General features: G+C 43.2%; 1 protein-coding gene across 17 annotated transcripts in view; it reads left to right on the top strand.

Moving 5' to 3' along the window:
- Positions 1-14,752, top strand: part of tcf7l2 (transcription factor 7 like 2) — a 92,990-nt gene that overhangs the window by 61,086 nt on the left and 17,152 nt on the right. For all 17 annotated transcript variants that reach the window (XM_042397023.1, XM_042397024.1, XM_042397030.1 and 14 more), the window contains one exon: positions 14,070-14,202. In XM_042397023.1, the coding sequence (XP_042252957.1) occupies positions 14,070-14,202 (133 nt within the window). The remainder of the gene's footprint in view (positions 1-14,069; positions 14,203-14,752) is intronic.

The raw sequence follows: 14,752 nt of genomic DNA on the forward strand, positions 1-14,752 counted from the left end.
ATCTGTTTTACCCCTCTTAATTAAACAGACGCAGCTTAGCCCCGGCACTCCAAGTGCAGACACACTCGCACACAAACACACACACACACACACACACCCTGCCTGTGAGCACTGGAGCCTGAGCGCAAACACTGTCCTGCCGATGATTAATTTAGCCGTTAATATTTATTTTACTCAGTCCTGCTAAGTTAGCAGCTCACTGGAGGGAGAAGTTGAGATTTTGTTTCTCAGCTCTGCGAGCCATCTGCTTGCAAAATGAGGAGGAAAATATATATTTTTTTGTTTGTTTGTTTTCTTGTTTTTTTTATTATTATTATTATTTTTTTTTTTTACATTTGTCTCATAATGGTTTTAGCTGCCAGAGAGGACAAGTATTCTGCAGGCCGGTTGTGATTTGTGTCTGCTTCGGTATATTATAGTGATACGGTGCATGTTGAAAACATTAACTACTACCTCCACCCAGTGGCACAAAATGAAAAAAAAGGCAGGTGTGATTGGCAGCACACAGTATTTAATGTAGTGGGAAGACTTGCCTTAAGCGAAGAGGGGGATGTATTCACCACACAATGGTGCTGCTATCTCCCACTCTGCATTGTCTCTCTCATCGCCGACCTTATTACATGCTGTATTTGGCATGAAGAATCCCCTTCTTATCGACACTGAATTTTAATGCCAATACGCTTAGATGGCCGCTGTATTCTAGTAGTTGTTTTGACATCATATTGCATTTTCTGCGTGTGTGTCTGTGTCTCTGTGTGTGTTGGTTTATTATTTTCTCAGTGAATCAGAAAGCTGATCTGTCTGCACCACTGTACACTACTGTGCTCTCAACTTGCTGACTGTTCTGTAAAACGCAGTGTGATTGAACATTGTGTGGCACCGGTGCCTTTTTGCCGGTTCTTGGGGCATCAGCAGACTAGGAAAGGGAAAGAGAGAGCTGGAGCACGGGCTCGGGGTGAGTGAGAGAAGAGAGGAGAGTAGAATTGGGGGTTCCTCTGAAGCCCCCTCTCCAGATCCGAGGAGCGGAGCGGGGATCAAAGTGGCTTGTTTTATGTGGCTGGTGCGAGACTTTGAAGTCCCAGAGTCACCTACAGCACTCACTTCATCAAGTTCACTAGTGTCTTAATAGCAGATCAATAAGTTTCAAAGTCGCCGAGTTAATTTGATACTAGCGCTGATGTGATCACGCTGGGCCACAGAGCTGCCTGCTCTGCTCCCTCTCGTCTCTCTCTTCCCTTCTCTCCTCCTCACCTAGATTGGACCTGTTTTAGGCTCTCAACTTGAATTAGGCTGTGGTGGGATTCTGTGTTCGGTGCCTGTTTTCATAGACAGCCTTGTGTGAGCACTTAATCAGTGTCTGTGCTTGTGTCACAACAATTAAAAGATCATTTGTTTATTTAGAATTTCATTTCCAGCATTCCTTTGCAGTTATTAAAACGTGAATATCTACATTTTATATCCATATTTTTAGTGTTTTGTATTATAAAGGCATTATTTATTAATGCGAATTAATGTTTTCTGATATGCAATATTGGTATTTTATTTCTCAAATATTTTATTTGTTATGTTGAGCAAGAAATCATTTAATTATTCTAGCTCAAAACACTTTTTTAAGATGCTCTAATTAGTGTAATAAAAAATTACAATTTATTTGTTTAGATCAGTTTTGTCTCTTATTGAATTCATAATTTTTTTACTGCTGAATTGAAATAAATCGAATTTATTAGACTTCTTGTGGTGAAATCCTGTAAATGTAAGCAAATAATGTGTCTAATAATATATATTATATGAAACACTTTTAAGTACATTTGTGTAAAAATATTTTTGAAGTGATATCTTAAGTTTTAAATGCGAACGATGCGCTGAACAAAAAAAAAAAAAAAAAATACGGCAATGCCGACGGCTTTTGGAGTTAGGAGGAATCAGGAAAACGGAGCGCTTTCTTATGCGCGCTATTCATTGAAGAAAACAGCAACACCATCTGTATTTGGTGCCGTGATACCAGTGGGTTGGTGAGGCCGGATCGGCACCTGGAGAACAAAAGGCCAATTTAGTATGTTCATCTAAGGGTTGCTAATGGTATTAGGGAGCCTGCAGGGTGGTCGGCAGGGGCCCGGTGCTCCAAGGTGAGCCCGCAGCTTGACCCCCACACTCACACCAATTCACTGGGCTGCTGGCATTAGTGCCCCACATCTGCCATTTTTTGTGAAAGCCCCTCAGTGCTTTTCACTTTATTTTATAGTTATATTCTTCCGTAGGACACAAACAGAAAATAGGTTCTAATATGCTCCAAATAAGATTTTGCATTCAGCCGTTCCCCTGATTTGAAAAATCATTGAACAGAGAAAACTAATCAAATAATTGTGGAAAAAGGATGCAAAGCTTGACTCTGTGTTGCTCAGAATTAATAATATGTGAGAAAAGAGAAAAGTGTTTTCTTTGCAAAATCATGCAAAAGATACTGCAATGCTGTGGGGACAGAGGAGTGAAGTAGATGGCGTGTCATCTGCTTAATTTTTCAAGAAAGGTGCAGGTAGGAATGCTTTTTGTTCATGCAAAAATTGTATCTATTTTACCAGAGAAATTTATATTTATTAAGGCATCCCATAAATATTTCTTGCCAGAGAAATTGAAACGGCATCATTATTTAGAACGTGTTTTAAAATTGTGCATTGTGACATATTTGATGACAGTTTGGAAAATTGTGCAGAGAGCCGTATGTGACAGAGCCGCGCTTCCTAGTGTGAAGCCGTTCTGTGGGAAGCGGGTGGCGGAGCAGGCAGGAGAAAGCTCCTGGATGGAGCTGAAATGCTGCAGCGGGTGGTGCTGATGCAGGCTGCCTGTGTGGTCCTCAGCGGTCGGTGCTCCGTCGGGCTCTGCCGAGAGTGCCGGAGGTCCAGGGTTTTTTAATGAATGTTTCATGTTAAATTTAGCGCCAGAGAGTTGTTCGCGGTGCAGTGCTTGTACATCTTATTTCTGTTGTCTTCCAAAAAAAAAAGGTGAAAAATCAAATCCACATCTTGTAAAAAGAAAATCAAGGAGAATAAATCCATTGTATTTCATCAAAAGAAAAAAAGAAGGATGTTCTTTAAGTCAAAATTTGTCTACCGTCATCAAAATAATTTGTAATTTATTATTTGAATCCTTTAAAAAACTGTTAAAATTAAGAGCCAAAATATTTCTATATTCCTCTCTTTTTTTTTTCTTGAGGTTCCTGCTGTTCATGCACCATGAAATCTTGCTTCATTAAAAGTGTATTAATCTTGTCTTGTCTCATGGGAGGTACCTTAAGATGATGTTGTGTCTTTTTCTTTAAATTGTTGGAGGAAAAAAAAAATCTTCCAGATTTGGTCCCTGTCAGTCAGAAATAATTGTGTGCTTAATCTTGTCCCTGATGGATGACTTGGAGTTCAGCAATGGGCCAGCTCCAATGACAAATACAATATTAATATTCATTAACTGCTTTGACAATGCTAATTTTGATGCAGTAGTAAAGGGCCTTCCAAAGTTAGCGGCCAAAGCATCAGAGCTGAGCAAGGTGGCAAGATAATTTGTGCTGCTTTGCTGAGCTGAAGGCTTTTAAAGTCTTAAGCAGGGGAAAAAAAGGCTAGGTACCACAAACAAAATAAAAGAGAAAGGGAAAAAGTTCAGACGCATTGGAAACCAGGACTGTGGAAGTAATACGATCAAGAGACGGCTACAAAAATTTGACACCTCCAATGCTGCATCTTTGAGCAAATATATATTTTTTTTATTTAAACAAAAACTTACAACAAAAAAGGAGCACAACATGGTAAGTCAGCACATTCTTGATTTTTTTGTTTAATCGTTTTGATCTTTTCAATTATCACCATTTGAAGATCAATAGTATTTTTTTTCTGCTGTGGTTAAAAGGCTCACAGCGGTGGTATAGTGGATGGTCGGATCACGGCTTTAAGAGTGGGCTTCCTCTCTTCAAGCCACCAGTTGGCCGGGTTGAATTTTCTATTGCCAGCTCTCCTGAAAACCATACAGGGCTTGTTTCCATTTATTGGTATTTTTGGTATTGTTTTAACTGCTGTTGTTTGGCTTGTTGTCTGGCAGGTTTGACTTTGGAGTTGGGGTTGCTTTTCCCTCCTCAGTTGTCTTAAAAGAGTTAAGGCAGGAGAGTTGGAGGTGCAAAAGCTGCACTTCAATGACAGGCTCTTTTGGTGATAAATGTCAGTTTTTTGTCTTTTGTGTGACTGTGTTTTTTCGGGGCTTCCTACATCAAAAATTGGGGCTACCGGCGGGCAGGACTGAGGGGCAACGTGGCTGCAACGCCACACACCCTTTGCCCTGGATCGGAATGCTTTCTCTAGCCTTTTTTTCTGACACTTTTTCTGCCCAGCGTTTGTGTTTTTGATTTTGCATTTAATTTAGTGTGACTAGGGGTGAATGGAGCGTGGCTAGTTTTGGGGATTAATGACATGACGAGAGACACCCCGCTGCTTGAGTTTAGCCAAGTTAGGGCAACTCCTATAGACGGCACTCCACTACCTTTATGTCTGCCAAGCTGCTGAATGAAAGCCTCTCTCTTTCTCTCCCTCTTTTTGTTGTTCTTTCAACTTATCAAAGAAAGAGAGATGGACACAAAAGAGCTTATTAGGGGGGATATGAAGATGGGCGAGGGGGAAAGAGGGAGTCCCGGTCAGACGCGGAGAAGAGCAGCGCAGCCTGAGTGCGCGTTTGAATGCATGAGGGGGCTGAGAGTGAACAGCCAGCTCTGGCCGCCCGTTCGCGGTCTTCTCCGCTCTGGGACCTGAAGGGCTGCCGTCCTAAGTCGCTCCAGCATACCTTGGCTCTCGCCCGGTCCTCCGGACGCTCTCTTATCGGCTTAACCCATCGGGCGTTAGCGAGGGGGCTGCCGTAGATGAGGTGCTGCCCCCCAGTGGATTAGTGGCTGACATGGTGGTGGGAGTCTGCTTGGAGTCTGTGCACTACCACGAGTGCCAGCATGCTTGTTTTAACCAGGAACCGAGCAGCATCCCAAATACAGCTCTTTTAAATGGTAAGACTTTTCAACATTTTAATTACAGCTGTGCTTTATTTTCTGGTGCATGTTTGGCTTTAAATATTATGTTTTGATTGAATTTATTCATTGGATATTTTTCTGGGCTCCGTTTGGCAATTTATAACACTTATGTTGCTAAGTGACAGATTGACAATTTGGATAATGAAAGGCAGTGTTTGATTGCTTTGTCTTGACAGCCTGACAGGGGTGTATTATTCTAAGACATCAAACTAAATATGATTATTGTTCTTTGTATAGTGAAAGACAATTATATAAATATGATTTAATAAATGACATTATTTATATTTAAGCAAGTTAAAATATTATATATTGAATTAACATTTAAATTTGAGTGATTTTGATAGTTTGTCACACCTGCTATTACTGTCTTTCTTTTAACATGAATAAATCAGGGTTAATATTTATTTTATAGCTCATGTCTAAAATCTTAATGTATCTGTAATTTTTAATCAAACATGATATACGAAAAGGACATAATTATACTGTAATTATTATAGTAAATGCTCAAAGAAGAGGACCAGCACTTTGGAGTGTGTGCTTTCATAGTATTTTCTCTTTACTGTTTTATTCTACACTGTTCAAATTTATCTGAGAAAATAATGAATTTGTAAAGGTCATAGGCCGTTCTGTTTCCGTGTTCGTAAAAGTTTTTGTTCCTCCTTTTTTTTTTCCTCTTTTCTCGCACACTTTTGGGTCTCGTGCGAACATCTTAGACAGTGAAGTGAATAGAGTATTTTTTTTCTCCCCCCTCTGCTCTCTTGTGTTGTTGGCGTTGATGCCATTGTGGCTGTGTGATTGGGAGCTGTCCATCACTTGCTGGCGAACTGGCAGTTTACTTAAGAAAGTGCACGTGGGACAAAAGGAGATGGCAGGAGTGTGGCAGGCCGGCTGAATGGAGGGAGGGCAGGCAATTAGCCACCGCCTTGTCGGGGCTCTTTTACTTGTCAAGCTGGAGCCCCGGCGCTATTGTCCAAGCTGTGTAAAGGACATTCCCAGGGCTTTGTTTTGGCTTTATGGGCCTCAGGACTGCCTGCTGCAGGCCAAGGGAAGAGCAGGGTACTAAAAGTGACAGAGAGGCTGTACATACAAGTACAGCAGAAAAAGAAAGGAAAAGCGTATTAAGAGAAAAGTCTCTTAAGTTTTTTGTTGTTCCTGTTGCCAACTTTTAAAAGGCTTTAATACAACTGAGAAACATTAATCTCCCTGTTTAATTGGCCTTGCTTTTAAAGTTTTTTTTTAATTTATTGCCAACATTTCTAAAATTCCCTCACTTTGGTTCATTTTTTCTGTCATTTTCTTCTTCATAACCTTCATCAGCTTCTATTAAAAATATATTAAATAACACTGCGCTTAGAGGAAAATAATTTATTCTATAAATATTTAATTTGTCATGGTCATTAGTCAGGTTCAGGTTGTTGGAGGTTATAAAAGGTAATTAAAGGATGACAAGTTAAGTTAATTGTAGGATATCAAAATGAAAATTGTTCTCACATATGGAGATGGTTTATTGTGTTGTCAGAATTTTCATTTATGATTATTTTAAGTTCCCATAAAAATCATGAATTCTTTATCTGAGATGTTTTAACTGTTTTAAAATCATTGTTTTTCCTTGTTCCATTTTATTATGCATTAAGATAATATTTCTCTAATATTACACCTTTAATTTGGAAACAAATATTTTCTCTCAGGCATCTCTGGAACAACAAGATTTTATAATCTTTGTTATTGAGGTCTTAATATATATTTTATATATTTTAAAATCAAACAAAGCAGAAAATATTAGGAAAATGTGTAGTTTTTCCAAAATAACAAATGCAAATGAATGTTTGTATGGAATCCCCCTTTAATCCACGTTGTCTGTGTGTGTGTGCACTGATGGCCAACAGATCTCATAAATTTCTTTACGCTTGTCAAAGATCATCTTGACCATGTGAAGCTTATCACTTGACTTTAGTATTCAGAAGAAGAAAAATGGATTTAAAGGTGAAACAGTTTCGGAGAAAAGAGAGAATGGAGAGAAGAAGAGGCTCGAGGCCTTGTTCACATGAAGCTTGAATGGAGACAGAGTTGAAGGGGGGGGGGGGGGGGAGTTAAGAGTAGAATTGTTCTCCACTCTAAGGTATTGTTTAGAAAAAGGATGAGAGGAAAAAAGAAGATATAGCGACGAAAGGTACAGATTGAAGACTTTCTCTCTCTCTCTCTCTGTCTCTCTCTCGGTCCCCCCCCCCTCCTCCACCCCCCCCTGGAAAGTGTGTATGAAGAGGGGACTGTCAGCATCACACAGATAAAGTGACTGTTGGCCACACTTTGCTGAGCCTGCCCTCCCTTTGTGGATGTTGTTGTGTCTTGTTCCTTTTTTTTTCTCCCTTTCTATCTCTCTCGCTCTCCTGCTCTCTCGTCTTTGTCTCCTTCTCTCGCCTTGCTCACTTTACCTTGTAGCCAAAGCTTTTCAAGCTGCCAGTTCGTCTCTGGGCATCCTGGAGGCACAGCAGAGCCCACACACATACACACACATACTCTAAGAAACACATACACAGATCCAACGTACAGCAGGGATTTGGGTAATAACAGATTTTTTTTTTTGTGTATGTGTGTGTGTGTGTGTGTGTTTGTGAGTATATATTTTTTTCTTAATTGCTAGTGGGGAGGCGGCTGCAGTGCTGAAAAACTGCTCATAGTAATTTTTCCTTCTCTCTGTCCACATTCTGGCTCTCACTACTTCTTGTCACCGGCATCAAAACTTTCACTGAGAAAGAAGAGGAGACTTCTGGCCGCTAAGAGCAAGGCTTCTGTGGTTAGAGTGAAGGATTTTGGGGATTTTTTTTTAAAGGATGGATGTGGGTGGGTGGGGAGGATTGTGGTGACTGTGTGTGTGTGTGTGTGTGTTTATGGGGAAAAGTAGGCCTCAGACCCTGAGCCTGCTCTAGAAGCCTCAAGAGATACACGCACTCTAATGACAAAACCTGAGGGAACAATGGTCAGCCGGCCGCCGCACCAAATGCAACGAGAGGGGGGACGATAAACACACATACACACACACACACATGCCCAGCAACACGCTCGCACACAGTGGAGGAAGGAGCCAAGGCAGAAACAGACAAAGAAGGAGGAGAAGTAGAGGAGAGAAGCGGCCAAGAGAAGCGAAAGGGCTTCTCCCCGGCGTAGAGAGGGAAGGAGGAGCTGGGGGGCCCAGGTGGAAGGAGGAGGAGGAGGAGACGGGGGCAGGGGTGGGACTGAGGGGGTCATGTACCCGCGGGATGGAGCTCCAGCCGGGCCGGAGGAGACGGGAGCCAAGGCAGGAGTCCTGGGCCCCGGGCTCTCTCTCCTCCAGCAGGTGGGCTGCTGGCACCTCAATCTGAGCAGCTGGGTGAGTAACACAGCACTGCTCCCCTGCTTCTTCACTGTCTCTGCTTTTTCTCACTACTGAAGGCTCTTTAGCGTTATTCTGACAGGTTGTTGTGGTGGTGCAGGTTGGTAGTAGGTAGGTGAAAGGGGAAAGGGAGGGGGGTTGACATCTGGGCCGAAGGAGTGGTGGTCATCAGATTTTTAAAAGTTTTGTGTGTATGTGGCATTTTGTGTGTGCACATATATACGCATGCTAATGATATCACACATGCTAATTGCTTAAACCTTGAAATAGACAAGACAGACTGTTGTAATCGTCATACACTTAAAGATAATTTGTTTTTAATGGTCTTAAATGAAGGCCTTAATAATAAATATTATCAACAGTATGTCTAAATGAATTGAGAAAGTACATTTTCAGGAGCACGATTCTCTCGAGAGCAATATTATTTACTTGACAAAACATTATTTGATCAAGCTCATGTCTTAACCATGAAATGTAAAATAAGATTTCAATAACCTCACAGATTAACATATTCCTTTGTTAATGTTGCCATCCAATTCAGATTCTTAATTGCCTGGCTTTCAACTGAAATTCTGAGGGGCTGATTGCATTTCAAAAGGCAGAATTCAGTCTGGCTCTTAACACTGTGATACAATATCACCTCTCAGAGAACCCCCTTTAACTCAGGTATGAGAGCTCAAGAGGCTGTTTACATTGAAAAGAAAAAGCGTTAACACACGTGCGTCTAAGAGGCGATTTGTCTTCACAGAATACAACAGTTCTACCAAATACCACTTCCTATTTAAGCTATTTGTGCGCAGTTTTATTTATCTGTGACATATCAGAACATGTCCTTTCTGCGATTCTATTTGATGTGCCGACTATCAAAGATGGGAAGCAAAAATAAATGGTGACGAACGACTTGAGTGCTAGCGAAGAGAGCAGGAGGAAGGGGAGCAAAGGCTCTGGCCCACATAATATTTTTGTTCAGCGCTCTGATCAAGCAGTCGGCATGTCACTGCAGCAAAGTGAATAGATTAACTTTTAAATATACTGTGGTCTCGGGAGCCCCTTGCCCTCAGAGACGCATCTTCTCTGCAAGAGAAAACTGATCAACACCTCCATATCTGCTTTTTAAATCCTTTTCCTTCCCCCCCCCTCCTACAATTCCCAGGTTCTTTATATTGTGGAGAGTTTTTTTTTCTCTCTCTCTCTCCTGATTAACCAAGAAATATTATTTCTGAAATGTAGCAGGGTTTTTTAATCAGCATGGTATGCTGGAGGATCATGGCTCTGATAAGCCTTTAATTTGTCGGAGCATTTCATATTCCATTACTGTTAATCTCTAAGTATTCCTTTTAGATTGTCTGCTTGAATCTGAGGATTGATTTGACTGAGTGCTACCAGGGCTTGTGTGTGTGTGTGTGTGTGTGTGTTTGTGTGTTTGTGTGTGTGAACATTGGTTGGTAAGATATGGGGTTTGCTTGGAGATGAAGATCTTTAGCCTTGAGGGGGCACTCTATACCTCCCAAAGGAAAACAGCAATGTGTCGCATCACAGATTTCAACAGGACGACATTGAACGTTTATACTTTTCGATTTGTTCTAATTAAATAGTGCGCACATACTTGCACACACATACAAATGACTCCCTCCCTCTCTTACTTACTTTCCCCCAGCTCCCCTGTGTTGCTGTTGCTGTTATGTGTGTGTTTTCCTGCGTTGTGACACTCCATGTGCCTTGGACTTGGGCCACTTGCACGTTCTGGAAGAGGCTCAGGGCGCGCTGGCAGCTTTTTCTGCTTGCTTTGGAATTTAGAGGCCTGAGAGGACCCCAATCCATCACGGCACTGTCATCCCCACATCTTTCTCCTCTCTTCCTGGCCTCCCTTCCCTGCCCGGCCTCACTACAGCTCATTAGCGCCCCGCAAGCTGTTGTGACAACTCATCATATCATGACATAAAGCAGAGAGACAGAGGCTCTAACCTCCCCCCCCCTGCCCAGCCACCCCCTGGGCCCGCAAGGTCGCCACCTTCACATTTAGGGCTCAAATTGTCCCTGAGAGGTGCCACCAGGCGGAAATGCAAGGCCAACAGCTTTTTCCTGTCCGGCCTCCACCCCCCCACCCTCCCCCCCTTGTCTCACTCCGTCCTGCTGTCACTTTCTCACCCCCTCTTCTTTCTCCTGTACCCCCCTCTCCCTCCCTTGAGGTCTGACTTGAAGCACCTCAAATGTTTTTACACTTGACTATGGTCATTCTAGCATTGCAGCTGGTAAAATGAGTTTCCAAGTTAGATAGTTACATGTTTTGAAACTGAAAAAAATGGTGATATTTATAGTACTAGATACAGGTAGAGTAGTACCATTGTGAATAAAGGATGGTAACTATCATGACGCACAAAAAATGACATACATTCAGGCATGGAGCTTTCTTTTTGAGCTTATGAGCTTTGCAGCTGGAAATAGAAAAGGAGAATAGAATAAATGGAGCCAAGGCAATATCGATACCATAACTAGCGGCGGAAAATACTGCTTCTGTTTGTGTCTGCCGTACTGAAGTGTGCTGCTTGCACTTCACAGCAGTGGCCTTCCTCAGCAGCAGGCGCCATATGTGTTCTGGACGCAGAAAGAGTCAATGTGTCCATTGATGTTCTCACAAGAGTGTGCTCTTAAATTTTTCTTCAGGGTCTTTTTGAATGTAAAATCTCTCTTTCTGTGGCTTGGAAATGTGGAATTCACAACTAGAGAGTGCTGTGTCTGTTTGTCTTCCGCTATGTTTGTTTGTCGTAATGACGAAGGATGCGAGTCAGTGGGGGTGTAGGGGCAGGAAATGTTCTTCTTTCTTTTCCCCTGGCTTTTGTGGAGCAGGGGAGAGTAAAGCCTCCCACGTCGCTCGCTTTTGTTTCTCTGCGCTCTGTGGGTTCTGTGCGGGCTGAAGCACCCAGCAGCCTGCCAGGCGAGTTCCAGGGCTCGTATTGTCCTTCGGTGGCCACAGGGCAGGTGCTGGGCCTCCTTTTTCCGCAGGGACCACCGGTGCTGCCTTGACGTCAGTGGTAGACAGAGTGGATGCTACTCTGTGTGTGTGTTTGTGTGTGTGTGTGTGTGATGGTCACATGGTAGTGAGCGTGTGAGGTGATTGAAGACATCAGGCCACAGGAAATCTACATCAGCTGACTGACCATAGATACATCAGGTGATCAACACTGTACAATGATTTCTTGAGTTTTCTCCAATGTCAGCAGAGAGGAGCTCAAAGGAAAGACCTCTAAAGGAATGTAAAAAAAAAAGATTTGCGAATGACAGCTGATTAAAAAGTCTGTCTTTGGAAAGCAACATATTCATCACCTTAACATGAGTTTATTTATTTCCTGCCTTCACATCTAATCGCTCTCAATATTGGACTAAGAGTCAACTGTCACAGCAGCAGTCAGTCCAGCCTGTTGCTATTTGCCTCACTCAGGGCTTTTCAGGAAAAAAAGAGCACACTCTCAGACCACAAGTGACTATGATGTAAATCAACTGGCTTCTAGCTCTCTCCTCCTCCTCCTCTCTCGGCCCCATACACACCCTCTCTAACACCCCTCTGTCTAAATGTGGACTCAGTGGATGGGCATTTTGAACTGTCTTCTCAATGGCCGGGGCCCCTGGACAAAAGAACTCATTTAAATGGCCACTAAAGCTTTTCAGCACGGAGAGATGAAGAATTGACAACATTCTTTCACATCATTACCCGAGGGAGGAGCGGGGAGTCGTGAAGGAGGAGGTTAGGAGGTGAGAGATAGAGGGGGGACAAGAAAAAGAGAAGGGAGAGCGAGAGGGCATCTCTAGCATTCAGCTGCAGACTCATCAGCTGCGTTTGGCAGCTGTCATAACCTCATCCTGATTGTTTTTCTAGCATTTTCTTTTTTTTTTTTTCCTTTTTCATCCGTCCATTCTAGATGCGAAGATCAGATCAGGAGCCCGTACGCAACGAAAGAGAGCCTCGGTTTGTGTTTCTTTTTAACGAATCCCATTCCACCTACCGCCCCCTCTCCACCCCCCGACACACAAACACATACACACACACACACACACCCCCAACCCCTCTCTCCCTCTCTCTTCCCCAGCCTTTTCAGCTCAGGGCTGTGAATGAGTCCCAGGAGTCTCTCTGCCTCCCTGGAGTTCTGCTGGGGTTCATTAATCTTTCATTGGGACCATGGCAATACGGAATGCCCCCCCTCACTTCTACTCCCCCCACCACCGCCACTGTAGAATAGAAGTCTACATGGCCAGGCTTACGTACGGACCATACAGATAGACAGCTTTAACTACCCAGTGAAAATTTAGCACGCGGCTCTGAATGGACTGTTGGTGTATTCGGCTCTCACACAGGCCCGATATTAACTTCAGCCTCAAACAGCCCAGGCTGATGATTAGTTTGCAGCATTAAGCTCTACTCACATTTGTCTCGCCCTGGGCCCACAGCTTTTGCATTTGTATTGTCAATGAGCATCGGGCAACTGAGCATCTTATGCATGTATGCCCCCCTGCCAACATCTAGTCCCATTAATGTTTTTCAAAGTCTGTTGGAAATGTGCCACATTTTTTTTTTTTTCCCTTTTTTTTGCATGGGTTAAAGTCGCTAATGAGGGTGTGTGGCCTATGAGAGAGCAGATTTAACACACACACACACACACACGCAAGCAGCTTGGTGTCTCACTCCTCTCCCCCCTGAACATATCATCCATGTTATGATAAGCCTGATTAGTGCTGCTTCTTTGACTGCTGAGGGCAGGATAAGGATGTGTGGGTAAAGAGGCGAGAGCAGCCTCAGCCACCAGCCTAATCTACAGCAGAGCTCTAATCTGGTTATTTTGTGGCCGGGGACTGTGTGTATTAGTGTCTGTCCCAGCCTGGCCTGATGAGAGGGGTTGAGCGCCGGTTAACGCAGGGGCCCACGGCAGCACACCCCTAAAGCTCCACTGTAATCTTTGGGTAATTGAAAAAAGGGGGCCTGCACCACTTAGGAGCACAACGAGAAGATTACATAGCTAAAACTAATTTGGCAAAAATGCAGAAATGGATTTTCAGCCCCACCTCCTCTCTCCTAACCCTTTTATTACAATACACCCCAACCCTCCATGAACCGGGCCCTGGGGGAATAGATGAGGGAAGGGGAGCGAGGAAGAGCGGAGACCAGAAGGAGGCTCGAGAGCCAAGCCAAGCAGAGCAGAGCAGAGTGCTGACTGGAGCTGCTAATGACTGTGGATTTACACGTGCTGCCTTGATTTCCTGGTTTACAGATGATCGATTACTTCACTGCAACTGTGGTTAAAAGTGCCTCATCACACATCAGACCCAAATGTGAACTGGCAACCCCCCAAAGCCTCTTAGATTGTGTTACTGAATTCCAGGGTGACACCGCAGAAGTGTTTTTAATTACAAACCACACTATTTTCACTGTGGCTTGGTGGTTTGGCGCCTCGAGAGTACCCAGAATTTGATAGCTCTTCTTTCGAGAGCTTTCAGACCAAGTTGTAATTCTGCGGCAGGCGCCTGCAATCTTTTACCCCTAACCCAAATATTAACACCCTGGCCTCTTTTTTTTTTTTCTCTCTCTCTCATTCCCCCTCTCTATCTCTATTTCTGTCCATCTGTCTCTCTCTGTATCTTTCTTCTTTTTCTCAGTCTAATAAGGTTCCAGTGGTACAGCACCCTCACCATGTGCACCCTCTCACGCCTCTGATCACCTACAGCAATGAGCACTTCACACCGGGGAACCCCCCACCTCACCTACAGACAGACGTGGACCCCAAAACAGGTAAAGCCCCAATTTTACTATCATTTTTCCACAACAAGAAAGAGTTGAAATAACACTTGTGTTATCAACATTAGAGCACAGTACAGTGTGTTTTGAAGGTGCCACGAGGAACTTACGCTTAGAAAAGTAGTCAATACTTTAGATAACCACAGAAGCAGCTCTCCTTAGATAAGAAACTTCAGCTCTTAGACACTCTGTTTGCACTGATGGGTGTGTGATTGTTTTATTATGCTCTGACGCCATGGTACTCGCATACAGGAGCTTATGTTTGTCTTGATGGCGTCTGTCTGTCTGTAGACACATTCCTGTAAAAACATTTCAAGATTAAAATGTTACTCATATATCATAGACAATATTGGCACTATCCTGAAACGCCTTAACGATGATACCACCCATGTATTATGTAAAGAAACATCTGCATTACTCCATCAATAACCACTTTTAATGAACTTTAGGGCGTTACTAAATCTGTTTACAAGACCATGATCATTATTGTGGGACAAAGTCATAGTCCTCTGAATTGCTTCTTGTTGACAACTGCTGCTCTCAT

Source organism: Thunnus maccoyii, chromosome 20, assembly GCF_910596095.1.
Source record: "Thunnus maccoyii chromosome 20, fThuMac1.1, whole genome shotgun sequence".
Taxonomy (NCBI): domain Eukaryota; kingdom Metazoa; phylum Chordata; class Actinopteri; order Scombriformes; family Scombridae; genus Thunnus; species Thunnus maccoyii.